The 14,913-nt window shown below is 35.2% G+C and overlaps 1 protein-coding gene across 1 annotated transcript in view; it reads right to left on the bottom strand.

Annotated features, from left to right (window-relative positions):
- The window catches only part of KCNH5 (potassium voltage-gated channel subfamily H member 5), a gene marked incomplete at its 5' end in the record, with an annotated part of 249,833 nt that overhangs the window by 92,836 nt on the left and 142,084 nt on the right, over positions 1–14,913 (bottom strand). The window contains one exon of the mRNA XM_081093539.1: positions 4,355–4,554. Coding sequence (XP_080949665.1) covers positions 4,355–4,554 — 200 coding nt within the window. The remainder of the gene's footprint in view (positions 1–4,354; positions 4,555–14,913) is intronic.

Here is a 14,913-nt window from a genome sequence, read left to right as displayed (position 1 = left end):
AAGTTACATCATCTAGTATATTCATATTTCTAATATTTTATTTCTACAATTACAGAATTTATGTCATTACTGTCATCAGCCATTCATTTTCTTTATTCCACCCTTATATTTTTAATAAGCTCAATCTATTTCATTCTTATTACCAAAAAATCCTAGAGTAAAGATATGTATATAATATATATGTATGGATAAATAGGTAGATAGAAAGTTTTATTATGAAAGCCATATAAGCTCACTGGCTGCTGTGCTAAAATACACCATAAAGAGACAAAGGTAAAAGCATAGTTATTTGGCTACACAATAACCCAGACAGAACATGATAGTAACTTGGACAAGGTAATAGTAATAAAGGTGGTAAGAACTAAAGGTGGAGCCAACAAAATTTGATGGAGGTTTTATTGTGGGGGAAGTGGAATTTCATTCTAAGAACCTGAGGGGTGGAGTTGCCATTAACTGCGTTGGGGAAGAATATCAGTGGAGCATGTTTATGGGAGATGTTTAGTTCACTTCTGGATAATTTCATTGAACATGAATGGGCAATTGGACAGGAAAGTCTATAGTTCAGGGAACAGGTCCAAGGTGAGTATGTATATTTTGGTGGTGTTTGCATAAATTTTTAAAATAATTGGATTGAATATCATTGAAGAAAAGAATATAGTCAAAAGAGGAAGAGGCACAGGACTGAGCTCTAGAATATCCCAAATTTAGGGTATTATCTTGGTCAAACTTCTTTCAAGCAATGCCATACCAAATTATACACAGACCAAAACTATATGACAGTGTCAGGCACTACAGCCTTTGCTAAAATTGGGCATTAACTTTGTCCCTTTGACATATTAAAATTGGTCTCTTGCTGTTTCAATATTAATTCATTACAAGTGAAAATAAGATGTTCCTATATGCTTACTACAGGCCTGGTGCACATATTCGTGCACCAGTAGGGTCCCTCGGCCTGAACTTTGGGGATCAGGTCGAAATTGGTTCTCTGACATCCCCCGAGGGGTCCCGGATTGCGAGAGGACGGTTCCGATGCACCCTGGAATCGGGCTCCCTCCTGTCTGGATTGGGCCTGTAGGGATCAGGGCCCCTCCTGTCTGGATCAGGTCTGTGGGGATTGGGCTGAAACTCGCTCTCCAATATCTCCTGAAGGGTCCCAGATTGCGAGAGGGTGCAGGGCATTATAGTTACTGGTTGAACAGTCGAACGGTCGAACGGTTGCTTAGGCTTTTATATATATATAGATTAGTAATTTGTATTTTTATCTTCTATGTGTTCAGCTCATTTTTGTTCTTGATTATTATTGATTTATAAAATCATCCTTACATATTAAGTAACCTTTCACTTATGGTATTTATTGCAAATACTCTCATTTTCATCTTCATAGTTTTTGGTATGAGAAGTTTTACATTTTCTAGCCAAATCTATTTACTAATTACTTTCTTATGTATTACATCACTTTAATACATACAAAAATAAGTTATTTACATATTTTCTTCTAATTGTTTATGGTTTCTTATTTTATACATTTAACTCTGAGTCTTTCTGATATTTATGTTAGGTCATGTGCAAAGACTCTCATTAAATATTTTATTAGATTTTTAGTTCATTTTATAATTATATTAAATAATATGTCAATTCCATCTTTGCAATGGTCCTTTAAGTTATAAATGGTTCTTATCCATAGTAAAGTCTAGTTCTGAGATATCTACTCCCTCTTTGTTTTGGCTACTAATTGTTGGGTCTATAATTCAATACTTTATTATAGTATTTTAAAGTTGTGTGTTAGGTTATTTATTTGTCAAATAACTAAATGCCCAACAGGCATATGGGTCTTCCCCTTGGTGTTTAGGTTCACTACTAACCCAGACATCTGGATGCCAATTTTATTTATTTATTTTAAATATATTTTATTGATTTTTTACAGAGAGGAAGGGAGAGAGATAGAGAGTTAGAAACATCGATGAGAGAGAAACATCGATCAGCTGCCTCCTGCACATCTCCTACTGGGGATATGCCTGCAACCAAGGTACATGCCCTTGACCGGAATCGAACCTGGCACCTTTCAGTCCGCAGACCGACGCTCTATCCACTGAGCCAAACCGGTTTTGGCCCAATTTTATTTTTTCTTGTTTGGTATAGCATATGGTGGGTAGCCTAAGAATAAACTTTTAAAATTCACCCTCATTGCCTATGAAATTAGTGGAAATCTCTGAAGCCAAGACTTTGGCATATGTCTCCTTACTTACAGTGCTGTTAGTTAGTTCTTATGCATCTGGGTGGGAATTTTCTTAATAGGCTAGGAGAAATTAATAAAGGCCTGGAGAGTTTGCTGCTACATTAAAATAAGTGTAGATATGTTTTTAAAAATGCACAGCAAAACTTACATATTTACCAGTCATTTAAATCTGCTTTTTCTATTAGACATAATCTATCCAAAGATTCCCCATTCAGTTAGGAGGCACAACCATGATTTTTTTCCTTACCCAAAAGCTAATTCATTTTAATATGTATACTTATTTCTTTAAAAATACTTTCATTTGAATTAAAATTTTATTTCACTTTTAATATTAGCCTCTCCATCTATTTTTAATTATTATTCCAGTGGATACTCCAGTGGATAATCAGAAGCACATTTCCATGACCACAACTTATGAACCAAAAAATATGGTAAATAGTAGGAACCCAGAAATCACCTTCTGCTACATGGCAGTGCCATGCCAACACTCCATGCCAGTGTGTTAGACCCTACCAATGGCATAAAGCAGGCAGTTGAACAGGTCCTCTAGGAGAAGCACAGTCTATGGGTCGTGCTCTTTTCTAATGTAAAAGGCCATTATTCTATCATTTCACTGGTGTTTCTGTCATCTACCATATGACATCACTGAACTTTCTAGAAGAAAAGCTTCTACCTGAGATGGTGATGGACAAAGTAGATAGTTCCCTCGTGACCTCAGTTTCACTAAAGGTGGACCTCAAAGGACCTCCTGCATTTGACATCTTAAACACCGACTCACACCTGCACCCCTGAGGAGGATTCTGTTCCTTCTTTGGATACCCTCCCAACTAACCACATAGTGAATCATTTATACATTAATCAAATTCCATGGAAATGTAATCTGTCCTTTTCTCCTCTGTGGTCACATTTTCCACTTTAAGTGGCCATTTAAATAGCAAATTTATCTTGTAAAATGTTAAGACAAGCACATGCCATCCTCTTTCAAGATTCTTTCATATAATTACCCTTGAGTATATCAGCAGGCTTCTCTCCCTCAATTTTCACATTCCATGTTCATTCCCTACACATCCGCTCAACCATCTGCTCCTAACAATGCCTGATCTGGCTTAAAAAACTATCTGCTTGTTGTTTCATGACATTCCCCTAACTAAACATCTACTTTGCCCGTTTGTTCTTTCCCTTTTACTTTGAAAGGTACTTGTTGAGCAGGTCTTATAGAAAAACTACAACTCAACCTCATATAATTAAGAGAACAAATCAAGTTTGTGGGAAATGGCAAGGAAGGTAATGTGCTGTTCCATTATCATTTGTCAAAAATCAGTACCTAGAAATAAAAGTCTCCACTGATGCTTATAAAGTAAAATAGCTCACGACCAGTTTTCTCTAAAACTCCTGTGTGCAAGCCCTATTTGTCATCCTCTATATTTGACCTGAGTCAGTGGGGTGTAGAAAGTGAGAAGTTTTTAAAATTTGGTTTTGTTTATTGTGAGGAGGCCTTCGGTCCTTTCTTTGCCCCTAATATGAGATGGATGGGAAACATTTAAAAAGGTTTCATGAAAATACAAGCAAGAAATTAGAGATATCAAATAAATGGGGAGGATAGTGTCCATCTTATAGATTTGTGTGGGAAAAACAAAGAATTATAAGTTGCTTTAGAAACATGTGAAAGGGGAGAGAATTTAGGGGAGGATAGCAAACATAATTATTTTTAGTTTATAAGCAAGGAAGTTGTTTTCTAAATTTTAAATGGGCAAAAAGGTCAAAGAAAAAAATCAAGAATAAAATCTACCAGGGGAAATGGCAGCCCTGTTAGAGTTTTAGAGGAATGTAGCAAATTACTCTGAGTGGCAATGAGAGTGTTTTATGGAAATGCAGTAATTAGCTGTTTCAGAACCCACAATTTCTAAATTGAGTGTGATGACTAGTACTAATTGATGATTAATGGTTGAGTGCTTTGCACCTTCTAAGCATTCAATAATATGATTGATTGATATGTTACTTATGAAATAGAGTAACATTTATGAAGCAATTATACAAGCAATATGTGAGTGGGAAAACTACAGGCATCTGAGAATCCTATTGAAATAGAAAATAAATAACAATAATGATAACCCCTACCTTCTCTGTGTCGATGCCTTTTGACATGGACCAGGTTGAGACAATATAATCCATGACTCGTTCACTAAGGCCTTTGGGGACCTGATAAAGTTTCAGAAAGTCCCGTACATTATTCAGCATCTCATGGTATCGGTTGGTGTTGGCATACATTTGCTGGAAAATTGTGGTAACATTTCCAAAAATAGTTGCATAAAGAAGAGCTGAAAGAGAAGAAATGATGAAAATGAAACAAATATCCCAAGTGGAAAAAAAAAATGTGAATATTGACCCAATCAATGAATAGTGTGACAGAGATGTCTTTATAAACTTTAGGAGCTAATACATGCTAACCCCTGAGAAAAGTGCCTGGTTTTTGGTATTAATTCAGTAAGTGTTACCTACAGTAGGACAAACATGCGTATATAATACTCTGGTCAATGTGGCAAAACATGAGAGTGGCTAACAGATTTTGTGAAGAATTAAATGCTCCAAAATTATAATTTTCCTAGGAAATTCTAGCCTCGCATCTAAAGTCATCCTCCAGCCTTGTGCTCCTGAATGACCAATTTGAATTTTCTGGGATTGATGATCCAGTTTAGAAATGTATGTTCTTTCTCATTGCTTGCTCCTTCCAGCTTTTGGAACACTTCCCTACTTATAAATATTGTTGACATAACATAAGAAATATAGGAACTGAAGACGAATTAAAGTGTTCCGTTTTTAGAAGTTCTGAAGAGAAACAAGGTTGGAATTAACAGCTAAAAGGAAACTTTGGAGTGCCTGAAAATTCAAGTTATTAAATTCATGTCAGTATACCAGTATTGTAAATTGTTTTATTTCATCATTTTAATTAAAAGTAAAGCCAGCTTGCAGACCAGTGCTATTTATCTACAGGAGCCTATGATGGGAGAGGGTTTTATAATCCCCCTGACTATGATCCCCTTCCTCAACCCATAATTTACCAACCCTTCTCTCCCCACATCTGGTCAGGCTACTAATGTTTACCTGATCTTGTAAAAGCTCTGAAAAGCCGCTGAGTTCAGCCCAAACTGACCATGCCCCCAAGTGCACACAACCCCCACTCTATCCCTTCCCTTGGTTAACACTAAGCTCTTTTCAAAGCAAGCAATATTTTATTCACCTTAGTATTCAGTGAACACAATGTTTAGTAACCACATACATTCCATAAGCATTTGACAAATAAGTGGACTATCAGACAATGATCACTTCCATTCTACATCCTCCAAGCATTAAAAAAAAAAAAATGATTCCTCTAAACAAAGTATGGGCTATTTCATTTTGCCATTTCGTCAACCAAAATTCCTTTTGACGGAGGTGATATAAAATCAAGCTAGTGGTGCAACTTAACATCCTTAACATATTTTCAGAAAATCATGTGGGGTTTTTTAAGAACAATTGTTCTCTGAATACAACAAATTACAATTGCACATCAGGAAGCTGTAATTTTATCAGTATTTAGGCTGGTGTTGCTGCTGTTACTTAGGAATTTTGATGACAGTGCAGGTAATTTTCAAGATAGATGATGTTTTGTTAAAACTGAGCAAGAATAATATGGTGCTGACATTTCTCAACTGGGTCTTTCAACCTTTGGAATATTTATATTTAAAAATAGAGGTAATCACAGACTTAACATCTCTATTCCACCATTGTGTTATTAAGAAAGTCAAACACAGAAATAATATGTAAAATAATGATAGAAAAATACATGTAAAATATGGAATTTCACATTTTCAGAAAGGAGAAGGAGAATTTATGTTTTTCAAATAATGAGTATTATTTTACATTTTCAGAAAAGAGAAGCAAGGAGAATTTATGTTTTTAAAATAATGAGCATTTGCCCTGCTGGTGTGGCTCAGTGATTGAGCATCAACCTATGAACCAGTTCGATTCCTGGTCAGGGCATATGCCCGGGTTGTGGGCTCAATCCCCAGTGTGGGGCATGCAGGAGGCAGCCGATCAATGATTCTCTCTCATCATTGATGTTTCTAGCTCTCTCTCCCTCTCCCTTCCTCTCTGAAATCAATAAAAATATAAAATAAAAAGCATTTTAGGGATTAATGAAATAATGCTACAATCATGTGTTGTAATAGTGCCCAGCTATTTTAAGTTGTCAATAAATATCACAGAACTACCTATTATTTGACATATTTAACTTGTTTGGCTCCCCAAGATGTTTGCAATATGTTCTTTTTGCCAAAGTGTCTTACTACTGCTTTTATGTGTAACAAATTACCACACATTTCATCTTTGTGGGTACATTAAATATGCGTACATTCTGCTCAAATGAAAAGTTTAAGTAATAAAATATAAAGAAAACTGCCAATGTATTAAAAGTTTGCAGCATTAATAAATGAAGAATGTAATCAACATCTCAATAAGTTTGGCATATTTACAAAGCTATACGCTTCTGACTCTCATTTTCATGTGAGTATGGTGCCCTATACTGGAGAGGACTAAACAAGGTCATAATTTAAGGCAAGAGGTTCAAGTATATGTGTATATATACTTAAAAAATATTTTTACTTATAATAAGTTGCAAAAAGAGCACAGAAAATTCACATGTATCCAACATGCAGCTTGTCTCAATGATAATATACCTCTGCCCTGAATTATAGACACACACATCTTCTTTGATGCCTGATAGATATCCAAGGTAACTCATACAAAACAAGTTAAAAAAGAAAGTATAATAGTAAGTATTTATGAATTGTTATGTATCATCATCATCATCATCATCATGGAAACAGTTTCCAAATAATATTTCATGCAGCAGAAAGGAATATATATATATATTCACACATAGACTTAATTTCAACCTAGTCTAAGATAATCAGAGCACTGCCTCCCTTGCTGATCATAATTTCTGCCAGTCATCTCACTCCCTTTGCCCCAGTCATGCTAGCCTTCTTGGTGCTACTCAAACATTCTGAACACATTAACTCTTCCGAGTACCTTCACTAGCTGTTCTGTCTGCTAAAACAGCCTTTGTGAGAACTTCACCTGGTCTATATCTTCTCATTCAGGTCTCTGCTCAAAAACCACCTCAGCACAGAACCCTTTCCAGACCTCCTTGTCTAAACATCCTCTTCCTCCAGTATCACACTCCATCCCCTTACTATGCCTATGTTCTTAATTCTATTTATCACTACTTCAGTTTACACCACATTTTAATTTAGTGTCTGTTTATTATCTACCTTCTCCATTAGAAACGCAAATTCCTTGAGTGCAAGTACAGCCCTTTCCCTTTTTGCTAACTGCTGTATTTCCAGAACACATACCAATTCCTGAAACATAGCAGGTATTAAATTTTTTTCCCAGTAAATTCATACACCAAAAACCTAGAAAATAGTTTTTAGACACATTCTATTTTCAAGTCACAATCTCTGGTGATACAAAAATATAGGAGAAATATACATTATTGATGCAGATAGGAGAATAAAATATTTAGAAGGAAAGATAATACATGTCCTGATTATATGAAGATAATAAATAAATTGGGAAGACCTATTGTCATTCATCAAATATAAATGCTCATGCTTGGCCTGGCCAGTTTTGTAGAGTCCTGGTATATAATTTTACCCTTTGAAACGGATGCTATATAGTCAATTCATATACTCTAATAATGATAATTAGCCTAATTTGTTAAAATTTGATAAGGCTCTTGTTATATGCTATCCTGCAACCTTTTAGGCTTAAGGAAACTTAAAACAGGCTAATTTTACAAGTTTAACATACTCAGAGTCTCAGTAATTCTGGAATACACAACAATAAATGACTTATTTAAAAGTCTTGTATATATTTTTTACTCACCACAAAGGGATTATTTAGAAGATAATTATGATAGAATAAAAATGGCTGCAAGTTTTCTGATACCTTTTCCATTGAGAAGCAGGATGTATATCCCTTGCCCTTGAATCTAAGTATACTATATGACTGTTTTAACAATAGAATATAGTAAAAAGATCATATGCCAATATCTAGGCCCATACTTAAAGAAACTAGAATCTTGCCCAGCGGGTGTGGTTCAGTGGTTGAGTGTCAACCTATGAACCAGGAGGTCATGGTTTGCTATCCGGTCAGGGCACATGCCCAGATTGCGGGCTCAACCCCCCAGTGTGGGGTGTGCAGAAGGCAGCCAATCAATGAGTCTCTCTCATCATTGATGTTTCTAGCTCTCTCTCCCTCTCCCTTCCTCTCCGAAATCAATAAAAATATATTGCTTTTAAAAAAGAAACTAGAATCTCGCAATTCTTCACTGTTAGAACACCTGCTCTTGGAGTTTGGCTCTGATGTTGTGAGGAAACCCAAGCCTTCTTCTAGAGAGGTCCACCTGGAGAGGAATCAGGGCCCCTGGTCAATAGCCTTGCTGAGCTTCCAGCTAAGCACTGGCCTTAAACTGAGCGATTTAAAATACTGATATGAGAAGACACTAAAGTAACACTGAGGCTACACAGTGGTTCAACCATCACTTCTTTTTCTACTTATATTCATATTTAATAATATAGGTAAGCTCTGAAGGAAAATGTTCCATCAACTTATGATTGCATGTGCAGAAAGTAGCTTGACAACATCAGATTAGCAGCCAGGTAAGCTCAGCTTGCTGAGCCAATTAAGAAGTGGATTTTTCAGACTCATTCAAACCGACCCAGCTGACACCACATGGCCTGCTAGCCTTGCACAAATTGTAGATTCATGGGTAAAACAAATAGCTTTTCTTGTTTCAAGCCACTGAATTTGATTAGTTATGCAACCATAATAATAAACCCTAATAAAGACAGATTTGTTCTTAACCTGGTAGGAAGCCTGGGAGAGGAGGATAGTGAGCTTCTTATCATGCACATCAGAGCCCAGTAGTACCTTTTTTTAAAAAATATATTTTATTGATTTTTTACAGAGAGGAAGGGAGAGAGATAGAGAGTTAGAAACATCAATGAGAGAGAAACATCGATCAGCTGCCTCCTGCACACTCCCCACTGGGAATGTGCCTGCAACCAAGGTACATGCCCTTGACCGGAATCAAACCTGGGACCCTTTAGTCCACAGGCCGATGCTCTATCCACTGAGCCAAACCGGTTAGGGCACCAATAGTACCTTTTGAAAAGTGCTTTCTAAAATGTTAATGTATTTTATCTTTTAAACTAACAACTGCCTGTTATTTTTATAATATACGCATTAAAGTCATGAATTAATGTTTAATGTTTTCAAAGAGATGCATAGGTAGAAAGATTGAATGATGCAATAACACAAATCATAGATTTCATTATTCATTCAAGCATTTTTGCATTCAGTAGATATTTATTGAATAATAAATACTATGATACTAGTATGCCAGCCACCAGTGATACAATGATAAAAAAGATAGACATAATCCCTGCTCCACTAGTATCCACTAGTTCCTACAGAAAACTATTATTAGTCTTTAATTCTTCCAAATGACAATCTTTGAAGAAAGGCTAATAATCTTTTCCTTTTCATAGTTTACAAAAATCCACAAATAAACTTATAATCACTCCAAGTATAAAAACTATAGTTTATTTCTCACGGTTAAACAATTTTCAGAGTCAACAAAAAATCTATGTTTAGCAAATTAATTGTAACAGCCTCCACTCCCATGATTGCACATGCTAACAGACAAGATGTTGATACGCAGGTCTCTGAAGAAAGGATGTTCTCCAGTCACTTCATTTTGTTTGCTCCAGAGGTCAAGCCGCATCCATTCATTACCTTATTAATAATTTGTATTTTTAGACTTTTCATGATGACATCTGACATTTACTTTTCCTAATTATCTTTCTTTTCTAAACCTTGGCAAGTAATCATTGGCCCTAGACTGAGCAATTTCAAATATTAATATGAGAATGCATTTCTGGTAACCTTTAAAGCCACAGAGGTCATCATTGCCCTTTTTATTTATATTCATTAAAGTCCACGTTTAATATATTTTATTTTACAGAGAGGAAGGGAGAAGGATAGAGAGTTAGAAACATCGATGAGAGAGAAACATCGATCTGCTGCCTCCTGCACACCCCCTACTGAGGATGTGCCCGCAACCAAGGTACATGCCCTTGACCAAAATCAAACCTGGGACCCTTCAGTCTGCAGGCCGAGGCTCTATCCACTGAGCCAAACCAGGTAGGGCATAAAGTCCACATTTAATAATGGTATTTAAGGTGTGAAAGGAAAATGTTCTGCTCATCTGTGATTGCATGTGTATCACACAGTGTCTTAAAACATTTGAAATAACTCTAGTTGGCTTTAGAACAAAGTAAAGAAGCTGATCTTCAAAACTTCCCATTACAGAGTCTTGCTTTCCTTCCTGCTCTTTTATAACATCTCCTGATCTCCTTGGATGCTTTTCTGTAATGATCCATATATGTAGGCTCCCTCTGGGCATCCACTATTGAGCCAGACATGTCTTCTTTCCAAGTCTTCACTTAACTTATGCCCCATTAGTACCTGAAGTAGGTCAATTATCCTGTTAGAACTAATCTCATTAATTTATTTATGTTGTATTAATTATCAGAAACAAATACAGTACATTATCCCTCAGGGATGCTGGAATTTTGAATGGGGAATTCCAGGTAATGCAAGTTGATTGAATCATTTTTACTAATAACTGTCAGCTATTAGATAAGTTGGGGCACAGAAGGGGCACATTCTAGAACTTAACGAATTATTGCATAAATTAGACAGATTGCACCAGTTTATGGCTGACCCCATGATTACCATACAACTGGCTCCATTAAAATAGCCTCATTTTAGTGGCAATCCTTATTGATATTTCCTATATACCCTAAAGAGTCAATTTAGAAAATTAATCATGAACTTATATTAATCAATTACTAATATAAGATCAAAGATATTAGAAAGGGAAAGGGGAGGATAAGTGGAAAGATGTTAGAAGGTTGTTTTTTCAAAAGAACTATGAGAAATTAATGATTCGTAAAAACAGAGAATTAAAGGATCAATATAGCTTTATCTCCACTTTATCCTTCTATGATAGTTACTCTATCTTTATGTAAGTAAATCAATTTTCTTTATTCTCTATAATCTAGCACAATTTTTTTGATTCTAATAAAACTAGTACACTCACATTGCTTAAACAGCTATAGAAGTTTCTGTAACTCTGATAAAGATGAACTGGGCAAGATAGAACAAAGCCTTATAAATAGGAGGAACAATAATAATAGATGTCAATGAATACTGATCTCATCATTTCAGAATCATTTATTATGAGTCAAACAAGAAGTCCCAAAATATATCAACTGTCAGTCAACCAGAGGCAACCAAAGATTAAAATTGTATGTTATCTTTAGATGAACCCAGCAGCAGCTGGTACAGACTACTTCTCTCTCTCTCTCTCTCTCTCTCTCTCTCTCTCTCTCTCTCTCTCCTCTCTCTCTCTCTCTCTCTCTCTCTCTCTCTCTCTCTCTCTCTCCTCTCTCTCTTCTCTTCTCTTCTCTTCTCTTCTCTTCTCTTCTCTTCTCTTCTCTCTCTCTCTCTCTCTCTCTCTCTCTCTCTCTCTCTCTCTCACACACACACATCTTTGGAGGGCTGTCTTCGGTACTGAACACAATTTTAAATGAGGGTACTCTTAGATAAGTCAACCTTGGGACACTGGTCAGCCTTCCATGTTTCTCGGGAATTCTAAAACCAAGTTAGAAAGAAGCAGAGGAAGAATCAACATGAGGGTTTGGGAAATAAACAGGCACATAGACAGACTGCTGATAGAGTCACTTAGACATGCCAGAAGGAAAAGGAAATACTTTCATTTTGACATTATTTTTTAAATCACAGTTACAAAAAAAGACTAAAACTTTAGCTTAATATAAATGACACAAAGAAGATATCTTTGTGTCAGATGACATCAAGATGGGCAAGGGTCAGCACAAACACAAGGAACAGTACTCCAACTTGGAAAAGATAGCATAATGGACCCTTTTTTTCCAATTAAGATTTTGTTTGTTTTAATTTTCTATGTTTAAAAATTGGTATTTTTATAGTTTCAAGAAACAACTGAAAGTATAAAATTTCACAAGTTATGTAGCGGATTATGGTTTTTTGGTGCTTCTATTTTGTTCCTAATATCTTTCCTCTCTTAGGTTAGGAGAAGGCACATTTTCTTTCTATCATCTCCATTCATACATGTGTACACACACACCCAGACTTCAATTATAATATGATCTGATGAATAGATGATAATGACATATGTGGTACTTTCAGGATATTTATAAGCTCTTATACTGTATCTCTTTATTTCAAAAACATTAAAATACAAAATAAGGAAACTACAGCGGTGAGATTTAGATACCATAGCAACCCAATGATTTGATGCAGAGATAGTCTTATGTCCTTCAAATTATAAGATGTATAGATCTACCTGCTCAACCTAGTTGTAAGCCTAGCTTTATCAGCTACAGAAAAATAATGAGAATGTACACTGAATCCAGCAGTTTCACTATGGTGAAAAATTGAATTTTAAAAATTTATGGTTGTTCTCGGTTTATTTGTACTAGACATATATTTTAAATACTTTTCGGTAATCCTTACTTTTCAGTAATGATACTCTCAATCATTTCTCTGATCTTTAGCACTAAAATATGAAAAGAAGCAATAGAGTAATAACATTACTCTTTCTACATTTCCTTATAGTAGGTGTTATGCTTACATTAATATGGAAGTACTAAATATAATAACTTGACATAATATTGAAACAACTTTGTGCCAAGCCACATTATTATACCTAAATAAACTGTTGGTGATTCTCAGAACAATACCTGTAGAATAGCCAAGAGCTCCTTGTATCCTCTGAGAAATAGTGTCACCACCTATCTTCTTGTTAACTCTCAATATAATTTATTCTTGCATCCAAATATTTGTTCATGCAGTTCCCTTGTGGTGAATCTCAAAATAGCCACAAATTATTCCTATCTTGATATGTACATCTCTTTGTAAGGAGACTTCTCTGCTTCTTCCACCAAAATCTATTTATTTTCATCTGTGCTGGCTTTGACTTCATTTCTCTCAATAGAACGTGGCAGAGATGATATTATACAACTTCCAAAGCTAGACGTTAAGAGAACTTTCATGTTTGACTTGTACTCTCTTGTAATACTGTCTTGAGACCACCATTCCTGAAAAAGCCTGGGTTGTGCTGAGCAAGACAGCAAGGATAGAGGGGTCTTGTTATCCTTGTGGTGCCAGTGGAACCAAGCCCCCAGCTGAGGTGCCAAGTAAATGTAGCTGCCAGAGGGAGCGCAGGAAGGAGGAGCAGAAGAACCCATTCGACCAATAGGGTCATGAGAAATAATAAATCATGGCGGTATTATTTCACTATGTTTTGGAGTCATTTCTTACACAGCAATAGATAACTGATCTCTCCCCTATGAAAGCCCTCCTTTCCTAAATCCCATCCACTCTCATGGCTCATTATCTCCTTCATAAAACCTTCTCTGATTATTACAGGTCAAGGAACTTCTCCTATTCTCAGACAGAACCTATCAATACCTCACTCCTTAAAATAGGAATGATATGCCTTGCTTTATATATTTAAATTCCTTTATATATGTTAACATACTTTGCTATAAATTCAATGAAGTTCTTAAAAGCAAGAACCTTTTAAAGTTGTTAAATTCTATATATTGACAGCATCATTCTGAACATGTAACTAAAGAACACATACAAACAGAAGTTGAATTAAATTTAAAAGATTCTCCTTATGTAGCAAAGTAGACAACAAGTACATAAAAACTGTCCCAGATCTCATCTGACTAAGAATATTGTCAAAGTATTCTGACCTGACAGTTTGAAGAGATGGAAGGGAAACTTTCTATTAAGATGTGAAAAATCACAAAGACTATGGCTACATCAAAAATTACTTGCTAATCAATTCCAAGAATATTACAATCTGGGTATATCCATTGTTGAAACTGAACAGTTTATAAAAGTAATATAAATAATATTGTAATATTGTAGAAAAAGGTTTTATCAGAAAATAATCAAAAAGATATGCCTGTACCAAGTATGGATCAAAAATTCAAATTGTACCATTTAGCCAAATTATTCCATTTCTGGGAAGTTATATGGTAGCATTATAAAATGAGTGCAATAAAATGTTCACTGAAATGTTTTTATAATGAGAAAAAAATTAAAATGTTCAAAAATGAAGATTGTGTGATGCAAGTAATGGCACAACAATACAACTGAAACCATTAAGATGAGGATGATGGGGCTTCTGGGCATATATCAGCAAAGATTAATGGTGTGTTTTTGTTTGAAAAAAAAAACAAACATGTTACTTAACTCCACTCTTTGGACAATAGTATTTTTGGTGATTTTCATGTTCTTTAAACTTTTCTGCAATATTTGATTTTTGTAATAAGCATAAACCATTTTTAGAAAAAAAAGTTATTTGCATTTTTCAGAAAGGTAGATTTATAAACCTTCATAAGGAGTTACTATTTTATATATATATATATATATATATATATATATATATATATATATATCCTATCTAATAATAGACAAACATGGTAATTAACTGTACCTCCAACACGCTT

The sequence above is a fragment of the Myotis nattereri genome, assembly GCF_964212035.1.
Source record: "Myotis nattereri genome assembly, chromosome: 1".
Lineage (NCBI taxonomy): Eukaryota > Metazoa > Chordata > Mammalia > Chiroptera > Vespertilionidae > Myotis > Myotis nattereri.
Note: the sequence above shows the minus strand (reverse complement) of the source record. Positions and strands in the feature narration are given on the sequence as shown.